Raw genomic sequence first — 25,079 nt, forward strand, 5'->3', positions numbered from 1 at the left:
AATTACTATGAGAGTATTAAACTCTCATCTAAGCAATTTACTATGACAGGACGGTGATATGGAATGTGAATGGCGCACTGCCACGCTCTCACTGCACAGAGAGGATTACAGCTATGCCACTGCCAACACCTCCTATGTCCAACTCCAACGGCCCTAATCGTCACCACAGGCATGTCTTTGACTCCTTCCAGGAGAAAGGTGGTGCTAGCACTTGCCTTCTCAACGCTGCTCATGGCCTGGAAATAGATGTTGTAGCCTTTCCGAGGAGCCAACGGTGGGTTCCAGAAACCTTGGTAAGTCCTGTTGTCACCCACAGTAAAAGGGGCTGGCTCTGGCAGGTTTCCTGGAGGCAGCTGAGCAGCAAAGTAATATGGTGACCCTCCGCTAAGAGCAGTCTGATAGGTGATAGGGATTTGGTAGCACTCCATGGCACCTGTTTCTCGCTTTGTTCGGTGCGGGTGCAGCTCCTCAACAACAATCTGGTAGGCACTGGTGAGACAGAGGAAAACCAGCATAACTTTAAGGTCATCTGCTAGAGTCAAATCTCTAGTATCATAAAAACATTAACTGAATTGATCTGTGTAAACTTAGAAGAGAAAAAAGCAAAAGACCGGAGATACATGGACGCAGAGAAAAAACAAAGGCTTGAAATATAGCAGAGCCATCCATTTCAGCCATTAGAAAGAAGCACCATCCATTTTTTTCATGAAAAACAACCATAGAATTCTATACATGATCTCCTTTTTTTTTTTTTTAGACTTTTTTTTAAAGAAACACAGGAGTAACTGTGAAGGACCAGGAATCAGAATGGGGAAAATTTCAGAAGTGGAAAAAGATGTACAGTGATTGAAAGGACTTTATGATACAGACTTTACAATTATTATGTATATACACATTGTATGCTTCCTCAGAATTTGTATTTCCCGGGCATGTTCAGGCTTGTCCGCTTCCCTGCTTTCCTGCAGATTGGCTGGAGAGAGGAGACAGCCTCCATTTGCCCCTTCTCTCCCCGGTTCCTCCCACGTTCCTCCCTCTTTCACCTGTGCCCCTATTCTGATTTGCTTCCCCGTTTGTCTGTCTCATACCCCACCCTATGTTCTGGTCCTTTCCCTGCCTGAACTGATAAAGAATCCTGTGCACGCCTCAATAAAGCATTCTACTTGTACCCTACCTTGTGTCCCGGACCTGTGCTATGCCACAGTCCCATCCCTCCTTCGGACCGCGGCAAGTAACTGTGTTAAACTACAACAGATTAAACTCCTGGTTGATCAGAAGCATCTGAGTTAGCATTTTCCTTTGAAGCAGTATTAGAGAAAGCTGAGCTTCAAGACCCAACATAATGACTGCCTCCAGGCTGTTCCTGAAGCACCAATTTGCAGTTGTCATATCATTAGAGACAGAATGTGCTGACAGGCTTCTCCACCTCCTGACCTTGCTGTGGCTTCTATCTTGGCTCAGAGCTATGTAGATCTAAAGTACAAGTGACATGCTGTAATACAAGCACAGATGGACAGAAATCTGTCCATTCCACCAAAATAGACTGCCTCATTCCTCTATAGTTGTCAATGATAAAATGTTACAAATTGCTGAAGCAGACAGCATTTGGCCTAAACAGCATTCCAACCTTCCAATACCTCTCTTGAAGTGGAATATGGCTTGGTCACTTTTCAAAATCACCTGTTCAAAATAGAACATGTAATTATAATTCTTTCTCCTTCAGGGGAACTACCTAACTGCAGGATGTTACCAACTTATTAGCAGCTTCCTCTGCTCTTCAGAAGTACAGAACTTAGCTACTGAGAGCAGGAGGCAGTTCTTCATTTTATGAGAAAAAAAGAGACTTAGGGGGTTTTAAGAACTATATATATATACATGTGTATATGTGCACACAATTTCTCATTTTTATGCAGATACATGTAAGGACTTTACGAAATATAGTAAGAAAATATGCCTAGGCGTATAGAAAAGACCTGAAGTTTTTCAATTAAACTGTCTTGGGTTTGTTTTAAGGCTTTCTAAACAGAAAAAGTAAAATTGAACTAAGTTTTCGAAGTGTCACTGCATTGCTGCAAGGACTCCAAAAGGCAAAGGCAAAGACAATCCTACTTTGGTGCAGCATTAAATTATTTTGTCAATTTTCTCTGCTACTACTGCCCAGAAAACCCAATAACTACAGTGGCAGAGATAAAGTATGATACTGGGGAATGGAAGAAAGGACAGAAGAAAAAAGTAGGAAATTAATTTCACATCTTTCTTGAGCGGTTAGCATCCCATTTTCATTGCACCTAAAAAATTAAGGAGGAATGCCTCTTTCTTCCCTTTCAAAGCGTCCAAGAGGAATATATAAAGTCATGCTAGTTTTGAAACTCCAGGAGAAAGAAGAATGTGAAAAAAAAAAAAAAAAGTAGTTAGTTCTGGGAATATCTATTTCTCACAAACTGTCTGTGAACTGAGCTTGGTTATATATCACCTTCTGTGGTAAACTCTCTATATTAACCATTTTCAGTTAATGTGGACTGCACCAACAAATCAGTTGCAAAAGACCCCTGCACATCCAGAATATTTCTTTATGGTTCAAAATCAATATATTAGCAAAAAAACCCTAAAAGCATCGATATTTTATAAAATTGAGAGGATGTAAAATATTTTTAAAATTTTTATTTATAATGTCCAAAGGTAAGAAATTACTACCGGTGTCCATTCCATCTCTGGCCTGGCCCTGGACCCAGGAAGGGTTAAAACCACCATTCTGGAATTGGGCAGACAACCAATGGAGATCACTGGGACACAGACACCATGTCTCTGCTCCCTCCATTCTGCATTCTTCTCGCATCAGCTGCCAGTGGACTGGGACCAACACAAATTCTGCTCTCAGAAGTGCCAGGAGAGCAGGAAACTTGTCCATGACACCTTGCCAGCTTCAGAGAAGGAAGGCAGCAGAGAGAGAGGAAGGACAGTGCAACGCCTGCACGTGGTGGAGACAACTGTCTCCTGAAACAGCCTGGTTTGTCATGCAGCTCCGTAGCTGAGATGCACCAGTTACCAAACCCTCCTTCCCTCTCAATTTTATAGAATAAGGGATAAATGAGGTATCTTCTTCTTAGGGCACATCTCCTTTTCAAGGGTCAAGCCTCTCTGGAGACCAAAACAAATAAAAAGTCAAAGATGAATGGTATGAGAGTCAAATATTTTAAAAAGTCTTTTTTAATAGCATTCTTTTAAAACTTACTGTAATTTTTGAATGTGATATAAAAGATATGGCATAATTTTAAGCATGAGACCACAATAAAATGTGAAAGTTCTGAAAAATTTTTAAATAAATTAATTTATATAAAATACACTTCCAAAAGTAATGCTTTTTGGACCCCTACATCTGAAAAGCAACAAAAGGTGGAAAATAAGAAATTGATACACACATTGTAATCATCTACATCTACATAATTACTTTTAAAGAAGGAATAGTAAATTACAGAAACTCTTTCAAGTCTCCAACAAGGCTTTATTTTTATTTTTTTTTAAATTTATTTTCACAAAGTATTTTTTAAATAAAAGATTTGCCTACCCTCTTTGGGAAAGGGATCTGGCAGTATTTTTCATACAACATTATAGGCTAACAAGGTATGGAGGAATACAGTTATTTACCTCTAGGCCCTTCGTGATACCATCTGCTTAAACCCATTTACTAAACACTATAGTGGCTCCAAAGTTACTGTTACTCTATGTACACATAATATTTGGAAAGAACAGCCCACTGTAACATGTGAAGAAAGAACTCAAAATTAAATTCGCAACTTGAAAAGTAGAGCGTTCAATGACTGCAAATGTGGTCTGATATCAGGCTAATAGTGAAAAGTTAAAGGCTACATACTCTGCTTATCCTTGCATCTTTACATATTACTAATCCTAGCTTCAATCATCTTAGGTTTTTAACACATTATCTTTTCTACACATTTCTACACATTCAATTATTGAGAGAGCTTTCTTGTGACTGGAGCTGAGGGAAGTCCTACAACAGTATTTTTCTCCCAGTCTTTCCATACAGCAAAGAAGGAATAAAAAGGGGAAATAAAAAGAGAGGAGTGAAAATCTTAAATGACAATATTCCTTCTCCTTGTTGACTAAAAAAAATTCTGAGTAATAAAAATTTCAGAACCTGCTACATAAGTCATCAGGATCATAAAGACCAAACAGTTGCCTGAGACAGCCAGGTAAATAGAGAAAATGTTGATGATACAGCAGCTGAAGAGCTCCTCAGCTGAGGTTTTTCATGAAGAAAGTATTTTTCATGTCAAAAATTTTTTTTATTTTTTTTTAACTTAAGAAAATCTCTACAGTACCTCCCTATAGACCAAGATGATCAGAAACAGCTGAAGGAGGTCCCTGACAACTGATTTTCCTTTTCATCTCTCCCTAAAAGTTCAGGTTTCCAAAGAGGTATGACAGTGGATAACATGTTGTTCATCCTTCAGCCCTATTCTGACTACACTTTAAATACCAGCTAGACACTTCCTTCTGTATGTCTAGTGGAGACACAGCTTCCTCTCCTTTGACAAGTGCCAGACTGACTGACAGCCCAAGCTTCAACCCCAGCACTTGGAATTCTAACTGACAGCAAAATTTTAACTACTCCCTGCTGTGGTCCACTTAATTAGTTTTGCTGCAAAATGAAAACAATGTAATTTTGCATAAGGTATAAGAGCAATACTATAACAATCAAATAAAATAAATTTAATAATTAAAAAGTTGTTTACTACGATTCTGATTTATGCTCTTCGTAATCCCATCTGCAGTAGAATTTGAAAATAAAACATTGTGTTCCTGGTACTCAGTTAGGAACCTTCAGAAAAAATACAGCAACAAAACACATCTTCTAACGAATCACTGAAGCACCATTGATTCTACTGACTGGAATCTCATCCACGAGATTGATGATGAAAACAATACGTGCTTCAAAGTGAGCTTGAGCCATCCAGCCCTGTTTCCCTTTGCATTTCTAGTTTGTAATTTGGTCTAAAACTTAAGGAGGCCATAAAGAATGATAATAACACTTGACAGGGAAGATATGATTAGAGTCATGTTTAAACCGTGATGACTACAGCAGCTAGTGTCTTAAAGAAATGACTGACAGCCACACACAGATTATACCAAGTTAAGGAACACCCATTTCCTGAGGGTCTGTCCTGATGGAGAGGCTATGATGGAAATCCGATCATAGCATAATTCTGCTTGTAAAAGCAACAGAGTATCAGACTAAGCTTTTTTTCCTTTTCCTATTTTTTTTTCCTTTTCCTATTTTTTAAATGTGAACCTACTGCTATTAGATAAAATGACCATCTACAGCTCCAGTGATTACAGGACTGGTTATAAACAAACCTTTTTGAAAAGCCAACCGTATTCTTCAGTGTCTAAAGAACAGTATTTGAGTCCCTTCTACTGAATCACAGCTGCGGCCATAGTGATGCATTTTTTTTCCCACCTGCCTAGTAACACTCATTATGGCAGCAAGCCAGCTTGTAGAGGAAACACAACTGCAGTGTGGATGGAGTGAATCTTCACTAAAACACATCATAAAGTTTAGCAAATTGCATTGAATCAATTCAGAATTTCAGTGTGCTACATTTATCTGCCTATTAAGAAGGTGCCGAAAAATACCTGACTGTAATACGCATAACTTCAGAAAAGGGAATAGGAGCATGTCTTCTGCATTTCCCTGGAGAACGTTTTTCATTCCAAGTAAGGAATAAAACACCTGGTTTGCTTTAAGGATAAAGCCTAGCTCTCCAGTTATGGTAATGGACTTAATTCCTTAACCTCTTCGTGTTAGAAATTTGATGCAATATCTTAGATTTCAGAAATTAAATGAAGTGGAGAGGGAAGATGTCAGACAGGAAGAAAGACATAGGCTTTTTTGAGAACACAGTCGAACAACAGTTATTAATACTCTATGAAACTATCCCTATCAAACTATCTAGTAACATTTAGTACATAGATCCTTTCTGCCACCTTCATAGGCAACAGTGACCAGCTTATGCCATTGAACTGAGGATGCTGTAAGGAAAATTGAGACAATAAATGTGAGCTGGTGTGCTGCAGATTTATTCTGCAGCAAGTTACTTGTCTGTCAGCACAATGCAGAGAAACTAGAACTCCTTGAGCTAGGGAGAGTAACTCTAGCCAAAACCTATCATGCTACCATTTCACAAAGGAACCATCCCACTCCAGGACAGAAACCCAAGATTCAAGTTTGACCCTCTCTGGGTGAGCGGTGGGACTGAAGGCGGAAGCCCGCTGCTGTTGGCACATATGTGCCCCAGAGCAGTTGCTGTGCATCACCACCATCAGCAGATCCCTGTGGTGTCCAGGAGGCATGCTCTGGGCAAAGATATGCATCAGCTCCCTCAGGTGACCAGACACAAGACTGAAAGGATGTGACGTGGATTACATGAGAGATAGATATCACATTTCCCCAATATACACAGCTTTGTTGAAGGCCAGCAGCAGGGCACCTGAAGTCTTTAAAAGCACCTACAAAGACTTTGTATACAAAGTCTTCAAAAGCACCTACAAAGGCATATAGTGAGTTTAAGCGCCTGTGTAACTTGGGAGCATTTTCAGACCACGATTTTGGTTTCTACTGTATTAATTAAAAAAAAAAAATCCCTATTTTAAGAATCCAAGTCCGGTACTAAAAGTATTCATGTTCCCCAAAAATCCTAGGATTGCCCCAGGGCAATCTTTCAGAAACTAATGATGCATCGGATTATAACTTTAAATACAACACATCAAAATCTCCTATTAAAGGGATGAACTTAATAGGAAATAATTAAGTTTATTATAATTAAAGATAATAATTATCTTCTATGACAGAATATAAATAAATAACTTGATCATATCAAGCATAAGGGTGACTATACAATAAGCACATAGAAATGCTTATAAATACATGCCTCATCCTCACAACATCCACGTAAAACATACATTCTTCTTAATGGAAACTGACTTAAGAAAGAGTTAATTTTCCTCTGCTTTTAGGGCTTGGACACACGACTTGAAATCAGCTGAGCCACGATAACTGACTTAACATAACACAGAATGAAATGCATTAGCCTGCATTTCTCTAAAATGTCACAAGGGTAATAGCAAGAAAACCTTCTGATGCTCAGCAGCTAATTAACCCCCAATTAGTCAACCCTGCCCCTGAATATTGCTGATGCAGCCACATCAGTAAAACACAAATGGAATCAAATATTATCACAAAATTTTTACACTAACAAGAAGAAGTAAAGAGAAGGATATGGACTAATCTTTGCAAACAGAATTAAATTATCTCTCAACAGAGAGCAGAAAGACCCTTCAAAGTTAACATAAATGAAACATTTTAATATGATTATGGGACACGCCAAGTAAAATTTAATAGCTTGCAACATGATTCCTAGTAAAAAGCACTGTCAGAAGAAAAAGGTCAACTAGTTTGTATTCATCACTATTATTTTAGCATTTCCCTTGAGTTTCCAATTTCCAATTTTCCAATCATACATATATGCTACAGACTAGATGATTTGAAGCAATGGAGAGGAAGTGTTATTTTCAAATCTATTTTCTGACAAACACCTTTCAACCTCATATTTCAGAGACACTGTGAGAAAGTAAAATGAAATTATAGTGGTTAGAAGGTGGTCCTGGGGAACCTAAATCAAACAGGACAGATAGCTGAATGATTCCAAAAAACCCTGCCAAACCAAGAGTTTCTTTTAATTACACATCTCAGTTGGCAAGCTCAGTACAGGTAAGAAAAACAATAGTAATGTTAAATAAATATCACTCTGAAATATACAGCTTTATGTGCTGTGAGACAGCATATATGCAACTAAAAACCAAACTCTTCTTTATTTTTTAATTTTTTTTTTTTTTTTACCTGATAGGTGCACCTTTGGCCTGTGCTGGTCTCAAGAGTACAGTTATTGTAGTAGCAGTTTCGTTGAGAGATGCATCGACTCCTTCATAGTCCGGTAAAGTGGGAGCTGATTAATGTCGAGTGGGAAGGAAAAGAACAAGAAAGAAATCAGTGATAACATTTTGAATTTCCATGAGAATGTGTCTGTGCAATATAGTACAAAGCCAGAATCTTTATCAGCAATATGAGTATTTTTAAATGATTTTTCAAGTCAGGCACGGTCTTTTACTACAGCATGAATGGGACTTCACCAACCCGTAACCCCATCCCTAGCTGCTTCCCCTCAAATCACAACACCTATGAACTTAAACAGGTTTATTAAAGAAGGACAGAGGAAGTGACTGCCAAGAAACTCTAAAACTACAAACAAAGCATTTTGGCATCATGCTTTCTACCCTACAAATAACTACAGTCATCATGTCAAAGACCCAACCTCTACCATGTCTCTTTTTCCTCCTCCGACAATTTAAGAACCTTTCACATTTCCTCCTGAATGTCATTGGAGACAATGCCAATACCAACCCGAGTGCAGGAAAATTGGGCTTGCATAGACATGTGTTGGTGGACTAGAACTGGACGGAGGAATCTCTTCCCATGCCCATTCTTAACAATGTATGGACAAGCTGCTCATTAAACAGCTTCTGAACCACTATGAAAAAAACAAAATCAACATCCAAAGTAGAGGCAGTTTGCCAGGCCTCAAGGTAGCAATATTTTTTGTGGGTTGGATGGTTGTTGGTGGTGGTTACTTCAACTATCCAACTTTAATCTACTGCCTGTTACAGTCCTCCCTGCTAATACTGTTACTGACTTCAGCCTTGGTGCAAGGAAAGAAATAGGATTTTCTGTGTATCAGAAAACAATAAATTTCTATTCATTGCTAATAGAAATAGAAATAGAAATAGATTTCATTCATTCCTAATTTTTCACAAGTTTGAAAACTATCTGTATGGGGGTTTTTCATATGTGGCTGTATTGTTATAAAATCATTAATGATGCTGGTACATTTCAAAATGAAATTTCACAAAACAATGTTTTCTAGCAGGTTGTCAATCACTTAAATCATAATAATTTTACAAAAATATATCAATTGATAGAAGAGCACTGAAAGATTAAAAGTCTTGCTTCATTAGTCTCAGATCCTAGATGAACAGAAAATCTGCTCTTATTTCAGGAAATGCTTTTTTATAGAATTAATGTTTATTTAATGTTAATTTTAAAATTACTGTTTACACCATGTTCACTAGAATCACAGCAGCCACTTGTAAGCTTGACTAAAAGGAATAATTCCACTCCTCACTAAACTAAAGCTAGCATTTTCTGAACATGCATTGCTTCATATAAAGTATCAGTTATGCAGAGCGAAACTAGACAACACTTCAGCATAAAGCAAGATGAAAAAAAAAAAAGGTTGAAATTCAGATACAAGGGATTTCACAGTCTGCCTTTAAGCTTCCCTAGTAAAAACCACATCTTGCCAACTAACAGATCCATACTGTGTCTAGAAAGTGTGCTATACTGGATTCTGGACAAAATTCCTCCAATTTCTGTGTGGAAAAAGAAGGCATATCTGAAGCAGCCTGAACACATTGTAGTCCTAAATAATCCAAACATGTTGAAGCACTTATTTCTCGAAATACTGAAATATCTACAGGATATTGTTGTAAGGAATCATAAGGACCTTAAAACAACTTGAGTAAAATATCAGACTTCAAAACAACCTAACAGCTACATAAACAGAACAGAACACATCATTTGGGGTTTTTTGGTGCCTTGGTTGGGTTCTTTTGAAGGGACTGGGGAGTGAGGAGTGCTAGTGGTTATGTGTTGGGGTGGAATTCAACAAGCTGTTCCACTTAACTACGACAACTACAGCATTTCACTTGATACATAATTCAAGGAGTTCTGCCTTGAATTTTCTCGCATTTTGATTTTTGTGCATGTTTTCAGGAACTGGGTGAGGAGACTACATGAGTAGTTTCCCATAAAAATCATAGGTGCATTCTGATACATTATTAACTTCCCTTTAAAGGACAATCTAAGTGTCATTATGGCAGATAATAAGGAAAATAGCTGCTTTGTGCTGTTTAAATTTCTAAATGACTGATTTCTTTGATCTCTGCCAAGCTCTGAAGTCACCATGTCACAAAATCAACAGTCTCTCTAAATATAGCATTGACTTATTTTCTGCTATCAAATGCATAAGCCACTATCTTATTTTGTGAGAATAACAATGAAATTTAAGAAAATAAAAATATTAAAGCATTCCATTTGACATTACTGTCTTCTAGAATTTGCAGTGCATTATTAAGACAAATAACGTCAATCTTGGTGCAGTAAAATAAGTGAATAAAGGCACAAGGAAGCAGAGCTATATAAATCTGGCAAAAGAAGTTCCCACTTTGTCCCAACTGCCCTGATTATGTTATAGCTGCATGTTCCTAAGTGGTGACACCCTCAGAGAGTTAGTTAATTTTCTGTATATGACTTTACTAATATGCAAAACAAATACAGTTTTTAGTGACCTATGGAGTGCTGGAAGGCTTAATTAGTTAAGGTTTATACAGCAGTTCAAAATCTTTAGATGAAAGTACTAGATTACATAAAAAAACCCTGAACAGTTAACAACTACAGCTATGCAATTTCCACCTCATAAAAGGATGATTTATCCCTGAACTTACACTACTGTGTGGCAAACACACTCTAAAACATTTTTAGTAATATAATTTAACAACACAGTAGGATTTTCTGGGGGGTTTTCTTTAGCATTTCACAAATTTTCACGGTCAAATATTCACAATACATTTTCCTCTTTCTCCTTCACTGTTTTTATTTTATGTTGTTGTTTGCTTTTTACCTGAGATGTTGGTTGTTACATTGATTGTAGTTGCTGGTCCAAACCCTTTGACAGTGCTTGCACGTATAAAGAACTGGTAAGTAGTACCGGGGTGCAAATGTGAGAAGACGTGGTGTGTGCTGTTCCACAGCTTCGACACGGTTTGTGGAGGTCCTGCAACTGGAACTGCAGGATCAAACGACTGTATACTGCTATAGCTGACCTGTGAAAACCATTATTTTAGTAACAACTGTTACAAGTTTTGGCACAAGGGGATTATGTTAGCTTGGCTGGAGTGGAAACAAAAGACACATGCTCATACAGCTACCCGTCTACCTTGGGGATACCACAGAATCATAGAATCATTTAAGCTGGAAAAGATCTTTAAGATCATCAGTTCCATTAATCCTACACTAATAAGTCCACCACTAAACCAGTAAGGACTTGATGTGTATTACTGAAGACTTTGCTTCACTTGAAAGGTTGTGCAGGTGCCCTTCATCTCTCTTTCTCTGTGATATTAGTTCACGTATGAAAAATTTCACTATTACATTAAATTTTGGACACCCCTCCACCCTCTCCATTTTCACTAATGCCCTTTATTTTTCACTTCATGTGATACTTTTCCCTCTCCCCTTCTAATAATCATATTTATATGCTATTCAAACCAAGCTAATATTTTTAAAGCTAGATATGATATCTTGATGTACTAGTTTTGACTGGGATAGATTAATTTTATTCATCATGGCTCATGTGGTGTTGTGTTTTGGATTTGTGATCAAAATACAAAAGCTTGCACTTTTGCTCTTTTCAATTCTACCCCCATCCCACTGCAGGGAAGTGAGTGAACAGTTGAGTGGGGTTTAGCTGCCCACCTGGGTTAAAGAACTTTCTTAGCATCAATAAATAAATAAACAAAATATTTTTAGGGTTTTGTTAGCTTAGTTGATTTGCCTTCCAGTAATTCACTAGTAAACAAAAGTATACCTTCTGTTCCTTTAAAAAAGGAGTGCTGGAGAGCGTAGTGTTTGTTGCTCAAATCAGCTAGTGTTACCTGCTAACCAACTGTGTAGGTCCCCAGAAGGATCATATATTAAATATACTTTAAACAGAATATACATGGAAATTTCCTTGAAGGGTGATATCTGAAGAGCTAACAAAGGTAAAAAAACATGGCTCCAAATTTAATAACCACCTTACTTTTCACATAAACTTCTCTCCCAACAAAGAAGATTTCACAGATCATGGCTGTTATGATTTTGGAACAGTGTATATTAACAATACAAGATTTTTAAGGCACTTATACTCACATGCCAAAGCCACTTGACAGGGCTGGACAGCGAACAACATATGCATCATAATTACAAATTTTGAATATCTAATCACTACACAAAATCATGTATTCTGTAAATGAAAGGAGCATATCATTGAATAGTTGCCTACAAGAGCATAAAACCCCACTGTCAGCCATCTCTCTTGACGCACCTCCCTAGTCCCAACCTGTGCTTATTAGGTGTTTAATGATTACCTCATACTGAGTAATGATGCCATTTGGATCCACAGGTTCCTTCCAGTTGAGGAAAATCTTATCTTCAAAAGGAGTTCCTTTCACTGATTTGGCAGGTATAGGGCCTGGCACTACAAAAAAAATAAAACCTTTAAAAATAGGAAATTCAAGAGACAAAAAAACTAAAGAGATGACAGAACATCCTATTGAAATCAAAAGTGAACGCAGGTCTATTTTTATTAATATTCATTGCATGCAAAAGGCAGTGGTAGAGAGTATGAAAAAGCACTTCAAAGTGTTTTTTGTCATTTGCAGTGCAGAGAGCATGAAGTTGAAACGTTAACATCATCTGCATATACAGTTTTCAGAACTTCATACAAAGTCAAATTGTCTTGTAGTATAGCCAGGGGAAACAGTTCAAGCCAGATTACAACTTCAGAAAACATCACTGAACTCTGTAATAAGCATATCTTAGGACAAGGGCTACATGGTTTTAAATTTCTTTCAAAGAGAAAAATCAAAGGCAAGGAAGAGTTTCTGTTATACAGCTTCTTCCAAAGGAGGGATATTCTTATAAAATAGTTCTCAATCACCCCTTCTTATGATTTGTTGTCTTAAAAGAAATCCTGATTTAAACAGAGGGTTGGACATGGGGCAAACACACCAGCTCAGCTGCCACTTCTTTCAGCCACTGACCTCTTTATGCTGTAGAAGGATCAAGACTGCTTACTTCAAATCTTTCCAATAAGAGATGTTTTCAAAGCTTTGAACTGAACCGCACTAAGATGACCCTACTTTCTTATTTTAAATGGAACCAATATCCCTGGTGTAATAACAAGTCTGATATGTCACCTCAGGCCTCTTTGCCCAAGTGATTCACAGCACCTGGTAATCCCATCAACACCAGGCAGAAGCGCGTAGTTATCTTGCGTTACAGCTTACAAGATACTTTTGCCTACACATATGATTCCTTTTTAACACAGCAGCTCATCTAGATTTGAACAAATACATGCTGAAAGAAGGGGATGAAGATAAGAGAGTGCCTGAAGAAATTTCAACCACAAAGAAACACCCTCCTCCCCCCAAAGAGAAAAAGTTGCATAAATTTGCAGTCTTTCAATCAAAAATGTTACTTATATTTAACTTATTTACATATATTTATCTCCCCTTCTTGGGTATTCATTATCAAAGCAGACTAAAGTTTTGCACAGAGTAAAAATAAATTAAAACCTACTGGATCAAGGAAAGTGTCAGGCAGTGTGTTAGCTGCAGAAAGGAGTGAGTGGTCTGTCCCAACAGTCGGATTTATTTCAGTCTACATGCAAGCTATAAATGATGGTCTGACCCTTGGTACAAACAACATAATTTGGCACATTAATAATAAATTCATGCTGTCAAAAAAGCCCAGAAGTAAACAGATGAGACCTTCATAGAATCTGTTTATCTACCTGTCAAATGAAGTCTTAGGAGAAGTTAACTAAAATCACAGGCTGGTGCTTTGCTTCAGTGTCTCCATAAGACTAGGTAGTGGATGAAGGCTGACATGCCATGACAGCCCCTCTATGCACTTCATGTCATTGAGAGACCTGCTGTAAGTAACACTTTCATGGGAATGCTCTACTGTTTTTCCTTACATCTCAAAAGAGGTATGAATATACCCTGACGCACATGACATTTTCCTTGGAAGACACATTCACATGTCTGTGTGTGCACATGTATATCTGTGTTTGGGAAAGAACATGCATACACACCAGGGCCTACACAGAATATGAAATTTGACATTAAAGCACATCAAAGTATGTGAGGTAAAAAGATTGCTCAAAAACATGCCAAATACTAAAAAAAAAAAGTTTCATATTCAGTTGAAAATAAGTGCAGGATTCTACATCTGAGGGTTGCATAAAGCCTCCTACACCTTCTGTTCAAACACCAAAGCAGGAGATGCCTCTAGGCTCATCACATCCCATGACTGTGTTTTCTTCTCCTCCAACATAAAATTTGATACTTGAGGCAGCAGCAGCAATGTTAAAGTGACTGGAACTGCATGATCCCAGTTAGTTTCATACTTCTCTTCTTGCTGGTATGGGAAGGGTACAAGAACAGAACCTAGCACAGCAATGAGCAGCTTGCTGGGAATCCCAGTTAAAATAAGGTCAGAAAGTAAAAGAAGGTGAGTACGTAGAAAAAGAGAACAGTAATTACCACAAACCTCACCCATCCCCACAAATTCATAAAAATGAAGCTTGGGATCAGCCCAAGTTATTTGAGAGCTCAACTGGAATTAAAACAGAGAAGCAAATAAAAGTTCAAGTGCCTAGAAAAAGGAATATAGTTTGAAGGACACATTTGAATAGTCCAAAATTATTTTTTCCTTTCCATTTTTCAGTTCGACCACAGTAAAAATGCTTTTAAATTGCACTGCTTTACCAGAAGGGTAAAGAGAAGTGAGAAAAGAGAAAAGCAGGAGCAAGAGAATTTGCTTTAAGAACACAGTATCTTCAGGTTAGTCAAAATAATGCCCTATCATTGTGTGAGACACAAGATTATTATATTATTGGGTCGGAATCAACTCAAGTGTGTGCATGTGGAGAGAAGAGACAGGTTGAATCTCACAGAGGTGAGGTAATGCTGTATCCCACATGTCAGCCCCTAGGAGACCTCTGGGGTGACCCTGGATCAGCTGTCAGTCAAAGGCAGCCCAGGAGCACAGCGCACAGCAATCCCTAACCCAGCCTTAGGTTCACACAGTGGGAGCACCACCCCTCACCCCACCCTGGAGCCCCAGAGTGGCCAGCGGGCTGGAAGTCACACCTGGGAGGGATGGCCACAGAGGGCCAAAGCATGTAAAAACAGCAGCACATGGCCACCACTTTGCTTGAGACCTGCCACCTGCTCTGTGGCATCTTGACTTGCACAGTACTCTCTGGTGGTAGCTATGATCTTATCTTAATCTCTTTTCTCTCTTTTTCTTTACTCGTCCTTCTTCTCCTTCACCTAAACTCCTTTCTTAATATTTTGGGTAACTTGGGACTGAATGGGTTCAATTTTGCTAAGTTGTATGGGTTAGCATGTGCTAAGTCATATGTTTGTGGAATACTCTGTTTTGGTTGTACACTACCCTTTTAAACTTTTGCCAAGTTCCCTTATTTTCTAAAGTTATCAGTAAAAGCATCTCCTGGAAAATATGTGCTGCCTCATCTCTTTACGCTGCCTCAAGGTATTAAAGGACCAAGGGCTTTTCAAAATATTTGGTGGGCAAATTTTTTTGAGCCTTTTATACTTTTAAAAGTAGAACTCCTGGTTGAGCTTGTTGCTCCGGTCCTGTGCTCTTACACATCCTCATTAGTGTTTTTACGTCTTTGTCCTGGGCTCTTACGCATCCTCATTAGTGGTTTTATGTCTTTGTTCTCAGATCAGAATTAGTTACAAAGAGAAATTTTAAAAAGGTCAAAATTAGTAAAAAATTCCCCAAACAAACAAAAACCACAAACAAAAGAACAACAGCAAGGTAATCTGCCAGTAACACTACCTTGAAGACTCAAACTGCATTTCTCCTTGTAGGCAGCCATTGCTGTATATTCCCTGTGAGTTACAGCAAGACTAAAGACTTCAGAAATACCTTAAACTTCATCTTTCCAAAACAGTGTTAAGAGTCTTCTGTTTATATGATGTTTAGCAAGGACTCAGGTAAAGAACAGCCAGATAAATGTCATTCTTGTGTTGATAATAGCTTTCAGAAACCTCCTCACAAACAGCCCAAAAGACTTTTTTCAGGCTTGTGTGAGCATCTTGAGAAGCCTCATCGCTCACCACAGCACCTCTTTGCTGCCTTCTCAGCTCCCATTCTTCTTTCCAGACAAGCTCTCACTCTTCCCTTTGGACTTACAGGCAGTTTACATTTAAATCAAAACACTCAAGACTACTACAAGTGTATATTAAGGTGAAGTATATTAATTAACATTTTCTGTCATTGGCTAGGTATCTGAATAATTCAAAAAGTATAAGTAAAGAGTTGGACTCTGAGCTTTTGGCCTCTGCACCCTCTCTTTAAAAAGATTCTGGCCCCATTGATTTTCTTTCCATCTGCTTTCCATCTGTGAACCCACCATGTCTCAGTGACAGCAACAGTAAACACACTTTCCTTCCCATCATTATTCTATGCTAAACTTCCAACAAGTCAGGCTTTACACATATCTGAAGAAGTGAAATTATTTAGGTGGGTTTAACTACATGGGTTTCAGAAGAGATTTGGAACTTAAGCAAAGAAAAAAAATCCTATAAAAAGTTTACAGATATAAACCGCACATATATATAAAAGGAACATGAAATAAATTCAAATGGAATCTCAGCAAGGTTTTACAGGGCAAACAACACAAGCTCTTCTGTCATGATTTACATGCATCTCCAAAGCTTTTTAATGAAGCTATATGTTCACATAGTGAATAGCTGATAAACTTTTCTTCTATATGCATGTGAGATGGTGGACTTCTATAAATACCATGCGTAATAAAGGTACAAACCATCAATCTGACATCGGATCAACTAATTTTAGAGCAATATATTTGCATTAAATTATGTTACAGTCACAAATAAATTGTTATTCACAAATAGTGTCACTTAAATGTTGTTCTACACTGACTTAATGGGAAATTTATATTACAATACGTTACTTCTGGAAGAACAATGTATTAACTGACACCAACCACTATAAAAATGAATTTATATTGCTTCAGTTTTCCTGCTACAAAATAATGAAAGTGCATGTAAACAGAGTATTTTTATTATTATTATACTCCATGAAAGCCCTGCAGAGTATTACTATGCTCTGTGGTAAAAGTTATGTGCAGATATATGTGTGGTTATGCCGGGAAAAATTCCTTTGTTGTATTCAAAAAGGATAGCATATCAGCAGCAAACTTACAGCTTTCCCTGAAGGTAGATGCTCATTTTTAGGATATGGTGACAATCAGTTTAAATGTTACAAGAAATTAAAATGGTCCACCTTCCCATTGGCTTTTTCTGAGGGATTTGCCATTTTTACTTTACACTTTATTACAAATTTGGACTAAGGTTTAAACAGAAGTAAATTTTAGATATTAAAAAGGAAAAAGAAACCCAGAATTGCTATTACTAGTCCTCACTGTATGAGCATTTACACCAAAGGTGGTGACAAAAAAAATAGTTCTTCGGAAATTGCTCAAGTTGGACAATTTGCAGAGAAGAACAAAATGCTACTGAGAGCTATTGAGAAAAAACGTAATTTTATATTGACAGTCTCCTTTGGTGCACATGCTCTGCTTGGCATTCCTTTTCCAGCCCCAGTGTCCCTGGAGCTGTAGGCTCTGTAGCTCTATGAACTCTAACCCTACTAGAAGCTTGTTGCTGAGGCTGGTGTCCGCATCATGATGGGTGGCCCAGATTACATAGGTGTGAAGGCAGCAATGTTGGTGCCCTGCTGTGCTCCACTTGGAATGTCTTTTCCAGCTCCAATGTCCCTGGAGCTGTAGGCTTGCTGAGTCTCTGAACCCTAATGTTAAACCGAGCTTGTCATCAAGGGTAAGGTCCCTATTGCCATGGGTGGTCTAGATTACAAAAGTGTGGAGGCAGCAATGTTGGTGCCCTGCCGTGATCCTCTTGATATGCCTTCTCCAGCCCTAGTTTCCCTGGAGTTGTAGGTTTTCTGGACCTCTGAACTCTAACCCAAACCCTAATGGAAGCTTGGTGCTGAGGCTGAGGTGCCCATCAACATGGATGGCCCAGATTCCAAAGGGTGTGGAGGCAGCAGTGTTGTTGCCCTGCATTGGCATTACGTCTCCTTGGTATTACTTTTCCAGACCCAGTGCCCCTGAAGCCGTAGGCTTTCTGGCTCTCTGAACCCTAACCCTAACTGTAATGGAAGCTTGGTGCTGAGGCGTCTCCAGGGACGGTGATTCCACCACTTCCTTGGCCAGCTTCTTCCAATATCCAAACCCACGAGTTCTGGATTTGCTGAATTCAGGGGCTCAGGTACCTAATGTAGTATTTTATTTAACGCTTTTTTACACCAAGTGCTGACTTCAGTACTCCTCATTTCTGGGAATTGGAAATATTTTTTCATTTCTGGGTGAGATAATCTCACATACTCACAGACCTTACAACTTTCTGAAAGTATGTAATTCAATATTCGGAGAGTGCTTTCAGCTAACACATGGCTTAGGAATACAGAAACTTGTGGGGCCAGGTACAAGCCCTCATTTCATTGCAAAAACTCCTGAAACAGCCACTAATTCTGGCCTATTTGCAAACATCATTATGTCAAACACAAAATGTCAATAAAGAACTTCATATGCAGTATCACTTTTTCAGCTACAAAAGCTTCAAATATAGGTACCTAAAGGAAATGAAAGTAGGAATTTGGTTAAGCCAGGGTAAATAATTCTGTGTTTCAGGGCCAATTTTTTCCTCAGCTATTAATACAAAACCTATCTAGTATTTCTAGTCTCCACAGTACCTTAAAAAAGCTTACTTCATTTGTCGTTTGTTCAGCATAAACTTCAAATAAATCCATGCTCATAATTTAGGGTTTCTTTTTACTTTCTCACAGATCAGCTTTTCTGATGTCTTTCTCAAGAAATGCTCATGTGTCCTTCTGCAACCACTTTTCCTCTGTCACTGATATGCCAACAGCAAAACTTAGCTACCCTCTGAAAAAAGGAAAGGGGATTATTTTCTCAAGATGAAGCACAAACAAGTTATCCCAGGCTCCTTTTACTCAACAAGAGTAGGTCGGTTATACTAAGTTTAAGTTCCCTTTAATATAGACATAAAAATTCCTCCCTTATTTGACTACCCTGACACTAAATTTTGTCACTGCTTATGCCACATAGGTCACTAGTCTCTCTCTTACATGAAGCACTGAGGTCAATATGTTTAGCAGTGACATTTATGGACAACTTCACATTGAAACTTTTATCTCTTGGTCGGGGGGTTCTCTTTGTTAACTGCAACCATTTGCCAATTTTTCCCCCATTAGGATTAGCATGAGTAATGGTTGGACAGTTGGTATCGTAGCTCTAGGTATTTCTGCATGGAGCTGAATGATCCACAGTCTTTGAAAGATCAGGGGACCGCATTTGTGTCCAATGAGCATGTCCTTTGGCTCAGACCAAAGCTTTGGCATACTTTAAGCCCCAAAATGTGTAGTTATCCTATTAAAAGTGATTCTTTTCAATTATTTGTTTGCCTACTATTAGATGACACACTCTCTTACTGGTTATAAAATCACCACCGAACACTTTGAGCTTCACAATTTGCTTTCTCCATAGTTGTTCTCTCAGAGCTAATGTCACTGCTCCTGTTAATCCACTGCCTTTTGTATCTGTGTCCAATTAAAAATTAAGGAAACGTTTATCTGGTTTAATCCCATTGATCCACTGCTTTGACAAAGGGTCCCTCTGAGTTGGCAGTGCTCTGGTCAGCAGGCAGCTCCAAGAACATGTGCACGCTGCTGATTCATGCTAAGTGATAAATTCACTGCTGGTTTTTGTACTTTGTTTCTAAATGCCAAACATCATCTTTGCCCAGCATGGATGCAGCTGCAGGTTGTGTGAGCCTTCCTCTACTTCCTTTATCAAATTCTTCAAATGTTTTCCATCTTCTATAGAAACAAAGAGAAGCAGTGGGTCCCTGTCATAGCACAGATAATGCTGTGTCCCTAATGCTCTCTTCCCAAAGTGAAAGATGTTTCACTCCAAAACACTCAAAAATTTCCTTGTTTTCATTCTCTTTTTGCACAACTTGTTTACCAGTGTCTCTCTCAAGGGCTTTATTTTTACATGGAATACAGCTTTCTGTAAATACTATAACTTACTTTAAGATTAGTTCTAGCTTTTCATGCTACATAGAAATACTTAAACTACCAATTATTAAGATCTAGCTCTGGTCAAAAGAGAGCCTACCTTCAGACTATCAGATATTTCTGGGCTTTGCTTTCTTGCAGATATTGAATTACAAGCTAATGAAACTGTCCTCATTTGTCAGTCATGGCTCCAAAGGTCTGAAGCATAGATTGTGACTCTTACCCCATTCTTCTACTAATTGTTTCTTGAGTTAATTCTGCTCCTGGTACCATATGCGGCTAAGTTACCATTCAGCACTCTAGCAGGTCTGACAATTTTTGAAAGACCCACAACCCAGCTGCACAGCCTTACACAAATGTGAACCTTTGTGAAAGACTACAAGAGATCCACCCTGCTGCACAGTGGAGCCTCACAGAAGTCCAAATTCCTCTGCTTTTAGGGAATTCCAGAAGTTCAGAAATTTGTAAAAGTCCTGACAGAAGAGAGGAGATGAGATGATCGATGTAGAGAGATGAAGGGAAAGATTAAAACAAAACAACAACACCTAAAGAGAAGAAAGGGACAGCTTGGAAGCATGGGTAAGTATGACAAGAAAACATGGTGTAGGCATCTCTATCTCCAACAGTCTATAAAGTTTTTGCTTGTTTAGCAGTACCTTATAAAAAATGGCACTGAAAAGAATCTCACACTATAGCAAAGCTAACAAAAAACTAATTATCAATTGTTGTCATCTGGAGTTTTCAAAGTTTCTATTTATGAAAACTATATAATGTAAGTGCACAATTTCAGATAATCATGTAATCAGGGGCTATTTCTAATTAATGGTATTTGCAAAAATAAAGGACAACACTCTACTTCCTTTATTTTCCTTCTCCTAAATGAATCACTGATAATGCCTTCATGATATAATTAACCTCATGCTTATTTTACAGAACCTGCAAAAATCATGAAGACAATGAAGCTACACCTGACCACATCTGAAATGCGGGGCACAGAATCACATATATAACTATTCCTCTCATCATCTTAGTCTGAGTTCTGCTTTAGGCTGCAAACTGTCTTTTAAAAAAGTTTCAGACATTTGATCACTCAGACATGGAACTAACATCATACACATAAGCAGTCAACTACAGAATTTAGTTCACTATTGCTATGAGAGCTCAAGGAAAGACACAGGTGTGAATCCCTCAGTATTGCATGTTGTCTGCATGCCATGTACTTTGAAATACATGGCAAAATGGACAAAGAGTTTCAAGTCAATCAGTAACTCAAAATTAAAATCTGCATTCTATTCCCAACAGTTTCACAGAGAAAAGCTCACAAGAGGCTATTTTCAGGTCACAAGCATTATTACCACCAGTGCGTCTAAATATAGGTACCTTTTAAAATGTATTAGTCCATCCATGAAAACAACATCTGTTTGAAATAGTTTACCTTAGCAACTTCTGTTCACTGGGTGAGGTTTCTTCTACACTACAGTACTTGTGACACCAAAGCTGATTCAAAACAAGTTCAGTGACAGCACACTGGTGTGCTAGCTTAAGACCAAAACCTGCCTTGTGTGCATCATCTTTCAAGAATAATCCACAACAAAAACAGAAGACAAAATATACATAACATATATACATCTATTCTTTATTTCTTCCCAACTAAGGTAAGTTCACTTCTCTTGTCAATGAAACTTCATCAAAAGAATTTTAAAGAGGAATCACAGAATATCTGGAGTTGGAAGTGACCTATAAGGCTGATTGAGTCTAATTCCCAAGTTCTCAAAATAACTTTAATTTGATGGGTGGCTTTCAAATAGTTAACAGAGAGATTCAGTTTGACTTGTGTTTCATGGACAGTTTTATCTATATATGCAGGGTGACAGCTATAATACTTTTATAGCTACCATTTTGGGGCTAATTAATACATTAATAGAAGACAACTTGCATCCTTCAGGATACATATCGTAACACACACACAAAGTCTTTTCCTACCATCTGTCTAGACTAGACCTGGATGTAATTTCCATAAGAGCATTTACACATACCATCTTCATCTGTCTGGATAATGGTCTCCTCGCTCTCCTTCCTCCCTTCTGGGTTGGTTAAGATCATTTTGAGGCTGACATTCGTGTAGGGTGGCAAGTGATCCACGACGTGCTGGGGTGCTTTGGGGTCCATGTCCAAGCAGTCTGCTTTGCTCTCATTGTGTCCACAGAAGTAGTGGTAGCAGATAGTGACATTGAAAGTATGGCAGCGAGTGATGTTGTAACCCAGAGATTCCCAATCCACTGCGATGTGCCTGGCCTGGATCTCAGCAATCTTCAGTGTTTTTGGTGTTCTCATAGGTTCTAGAAAACAGAGTACAATGAAGAAAAACACTGTTAAAATTCTTCATCCTTGCACTGAACCGTAGCTGGTAGATGATACCTCCAGGAAAGTGAAAGTAAAGGAAGCACCCAACAAATGGACAAGAATCATCCTTTGCCCAGGTACCCTGAAGGGAAAAAAGCTGGCAGTCTTTTATTTCTTTTTACTTCATTCTCCTCTGTCCTCTCTTTGCAAGCTTTAATCCGTGACTGAGACTTAGCAACAGTAAGAAAAAGAACTGTTAATTATCAGTGGAGTGATTCAAAGCAATTGAGAATACAGGCAGCAGATGCAAGAAAAGTGACCAAAAGGCCACACAGCTGTCACTGTTGGCTTCCCTTCTTGATTTCCCCCTTACCGTTTGTTTTTTTTTTTTTACCTGCATAAATTAGATAATACATCATAATGGTAAAGAGTGAACATTCATTACGTTATGATTTATCATGCCACCAAGCAACGCTATATACTAATTATACTAATTACCTTACTAAGCGAGCAGTTACAAAAATGATGCAGATATTAATTACTGTTTATTATTTTAGCAATGAAGCTATTCATTCAAGCAAAACCCCTCAGAAACAGTACAAAAAGCGCTTCTGGATATTCACATTGTATCCCAGTTCTTTCAAATCACCAAAACTGTGCTTGGGCATTACTCTGAGTGAGTAATCTCTGACCCGCTCCCCAAATTCAGCTGCTCTCCACACTTGCATTTTCATCAGCAGAATACGTGATGCTCCCCAAGCAGTCATCAATCTTTCATTGTCTCTCTAGTGCATTTATTCCTCATGCAAGACTAACTTTTATTGTTGAACTTGATTAAAATGATTACACAATGAAAATCATGACCATGACCGTATATACTAGAGTTTCAGTGAAAATATACCCTGCTAAGACAGGCTTCATCACCAGAGAAAATAAAGCCTGTTGTAGTACATAGCTTCAGCCTTGCGTCCTTGCTGTTTTAAGGTTAAAACAATCGAGATTATCCAAGGAAGTGAAATATAGGATTTCTCTTTCTGAGCATAACCGTTCTTTGTAACTTGCATTTATGAGTTCTAACCAGGCAAAAACTAGCCAAAAGCACAGATGGTATACTGAAATAAGGAAATGTGAATCAGTGTAATCTATTCAGCATGCAGTTTGCCAGACAAATTGCAAACATTTAGTTTCAAACATCAAAACAATCAAATTCTAAATATAACATAAAGCTATTCCTAGTAGCATGACAAGTGCTCCCATGATCTATCCTTCCCTTTCTGAGTTTTGAACAAGCAAGTTACCTTTCCCCTTAAGTACTGATTTATCATATATATGGTGAAAAATACAAATGAATAAGTAGAATTCCTGGGCTGTAGCTTTCTGAACACACCATGCACTGTAACAATAGAGATTTGAAGCGGAAAGATAGCATTGAAAAGGTCCTTGAAAGATAAGAGACTTGAAGAGAGGGGGGGAAAAAGGGGTTTTATAGAGCAAACAAAGGCTGGTGCTTTAACAAGTACAGGGAGGTGTGAGGCAGTCATGGAGAAAAAAATGTACCAACGCAGTAGACCTACTGAAGGAGCTGGTAAGAGTCTTCAAAGAATCAGTATTCACTGCAAGCACTTTGGAAAAAACTGAACACACTCAAGTGTCATAGAGGAAGATAACTGCTGAGACAAATATACATGCATATTTTCATATATATATATATATATGTATATATATAATCAGCCCTTTTCTCATCCAAATGACAGTAAAAAACCTAGTTATACATACTCTGATTTAGAGTTTGAGGCCCAAACGAGTAAACATATCCTTCACCAAGGAAATTGTTACAGGCTAAGTTTTCCTCCTAAAATGGAATGATTCTTCTCATTTTAATAATTTCTTCTTTATTCTACTAATCCAGGTTGTGCCACCAACCACTCCCACCAGAGATGGAATTCAAACCTGAATTCAAAATTTATTGGAATTAAGACAACATAATACATGTTGTCTGATGATGAACGATGAAGCTATTAATGTTTGAAGCCAACTGAACAGTAATGGAAAATATACTCCATTTTTCATCTTGCAGCTTTCAAGACAAGACTTAAACTGCATTTATGCTATGCCATACGGCACTTTCAAAAGAGAAGGAAAAAAAATTAAAAGCTTTGTTAATCTTGAAGAAAAATTATTTTACAATTCTATGCAAATTTTACAAATGTGTCACAGTATCAGAGGAGATACTGAAAAGCATTCTTTATTCACCTGTCAAAAAGGAAAGAATGAAAGACAGAGTGTGATCTCGCTTTCTCACAACTATTCCATTCTTTGGCAGAAATTAAACAACTTCTGCAATATCGAGATGGTAATTAAAGTCTGCAGAGTCTCTCAACAGCTTCGGTAAACTCTGCCAACAGTCCCACTGCTCCTAAAATGGTGCTTTAAAAACACAATTTTCCTCTTGCTTCTGGGCAATGTTCATCTTGGGAATCTCTAGAGGTAAAGACCAATTGTTTTAAACTACCATACCACAAAGCCTCCATCTGTAACACCTCAGTAGAAAGTAATCATCAAATAATTACTTTTATCAGATAAAACACTATTGAATTTTTGA

The 25,079-nt window shown here is 38.0% G+C and overlaps 1 protein-coding gene across 15 annotated transcripts in view; it reads right to left on the reverse strand.

Annotated features, from left to right (window-relative positions):
• The window catches only part of PTPRK (protein tyrosine phosphatase, receptor type K), a 393,103-nt gene that overhangs the window by 71,906 nt on the left and 296,118 nt on the right, over nt 1-25,079 (reverse strand). For all 15 annotated transcript variants that reach the window (XM_027633191.1, XM_027633178.1, XM_027633156.1 and 12 more), the window contains exons 8-12: nt 22,171-22,473; nt 12,319-12,428; nt 10,812-11,013; nt 7,916-8,021; nt 216-489 (exon numbers count right to left, since the gene is read on the reverse strand). In XM_027633191.1, coding sequence (XP_027488992.1) covers nt 216-489; nt 7,916-8,021; nt 10,812-11,013; nt 12,319-12,428; nt 22,171-22,473 — 995 coding nt within the window. The remainder of the gene's footprint in view (nt 1-215; nt 490-7,915; nt 8,022-10,811; nt 11,014-12,318; nt 12,429-22,170; nt 22,474-25,079) is intronic.

The sequence above is a fragment of the Corapipo altera genome, unplaced genomic scaffold (assembly GCF_003945725.1).
Source record: "Corapipo altera isolate COAL_440 unplaced genomic scaffold, ASM394572v1 2b, whole genome shotgun sequence".
NCBI classification, from domain to species: Eukaryota; Metazoa; Chordata; class Aves; order Passeriformes; family Pipridae; genus Corapipo; species Corapipo altera.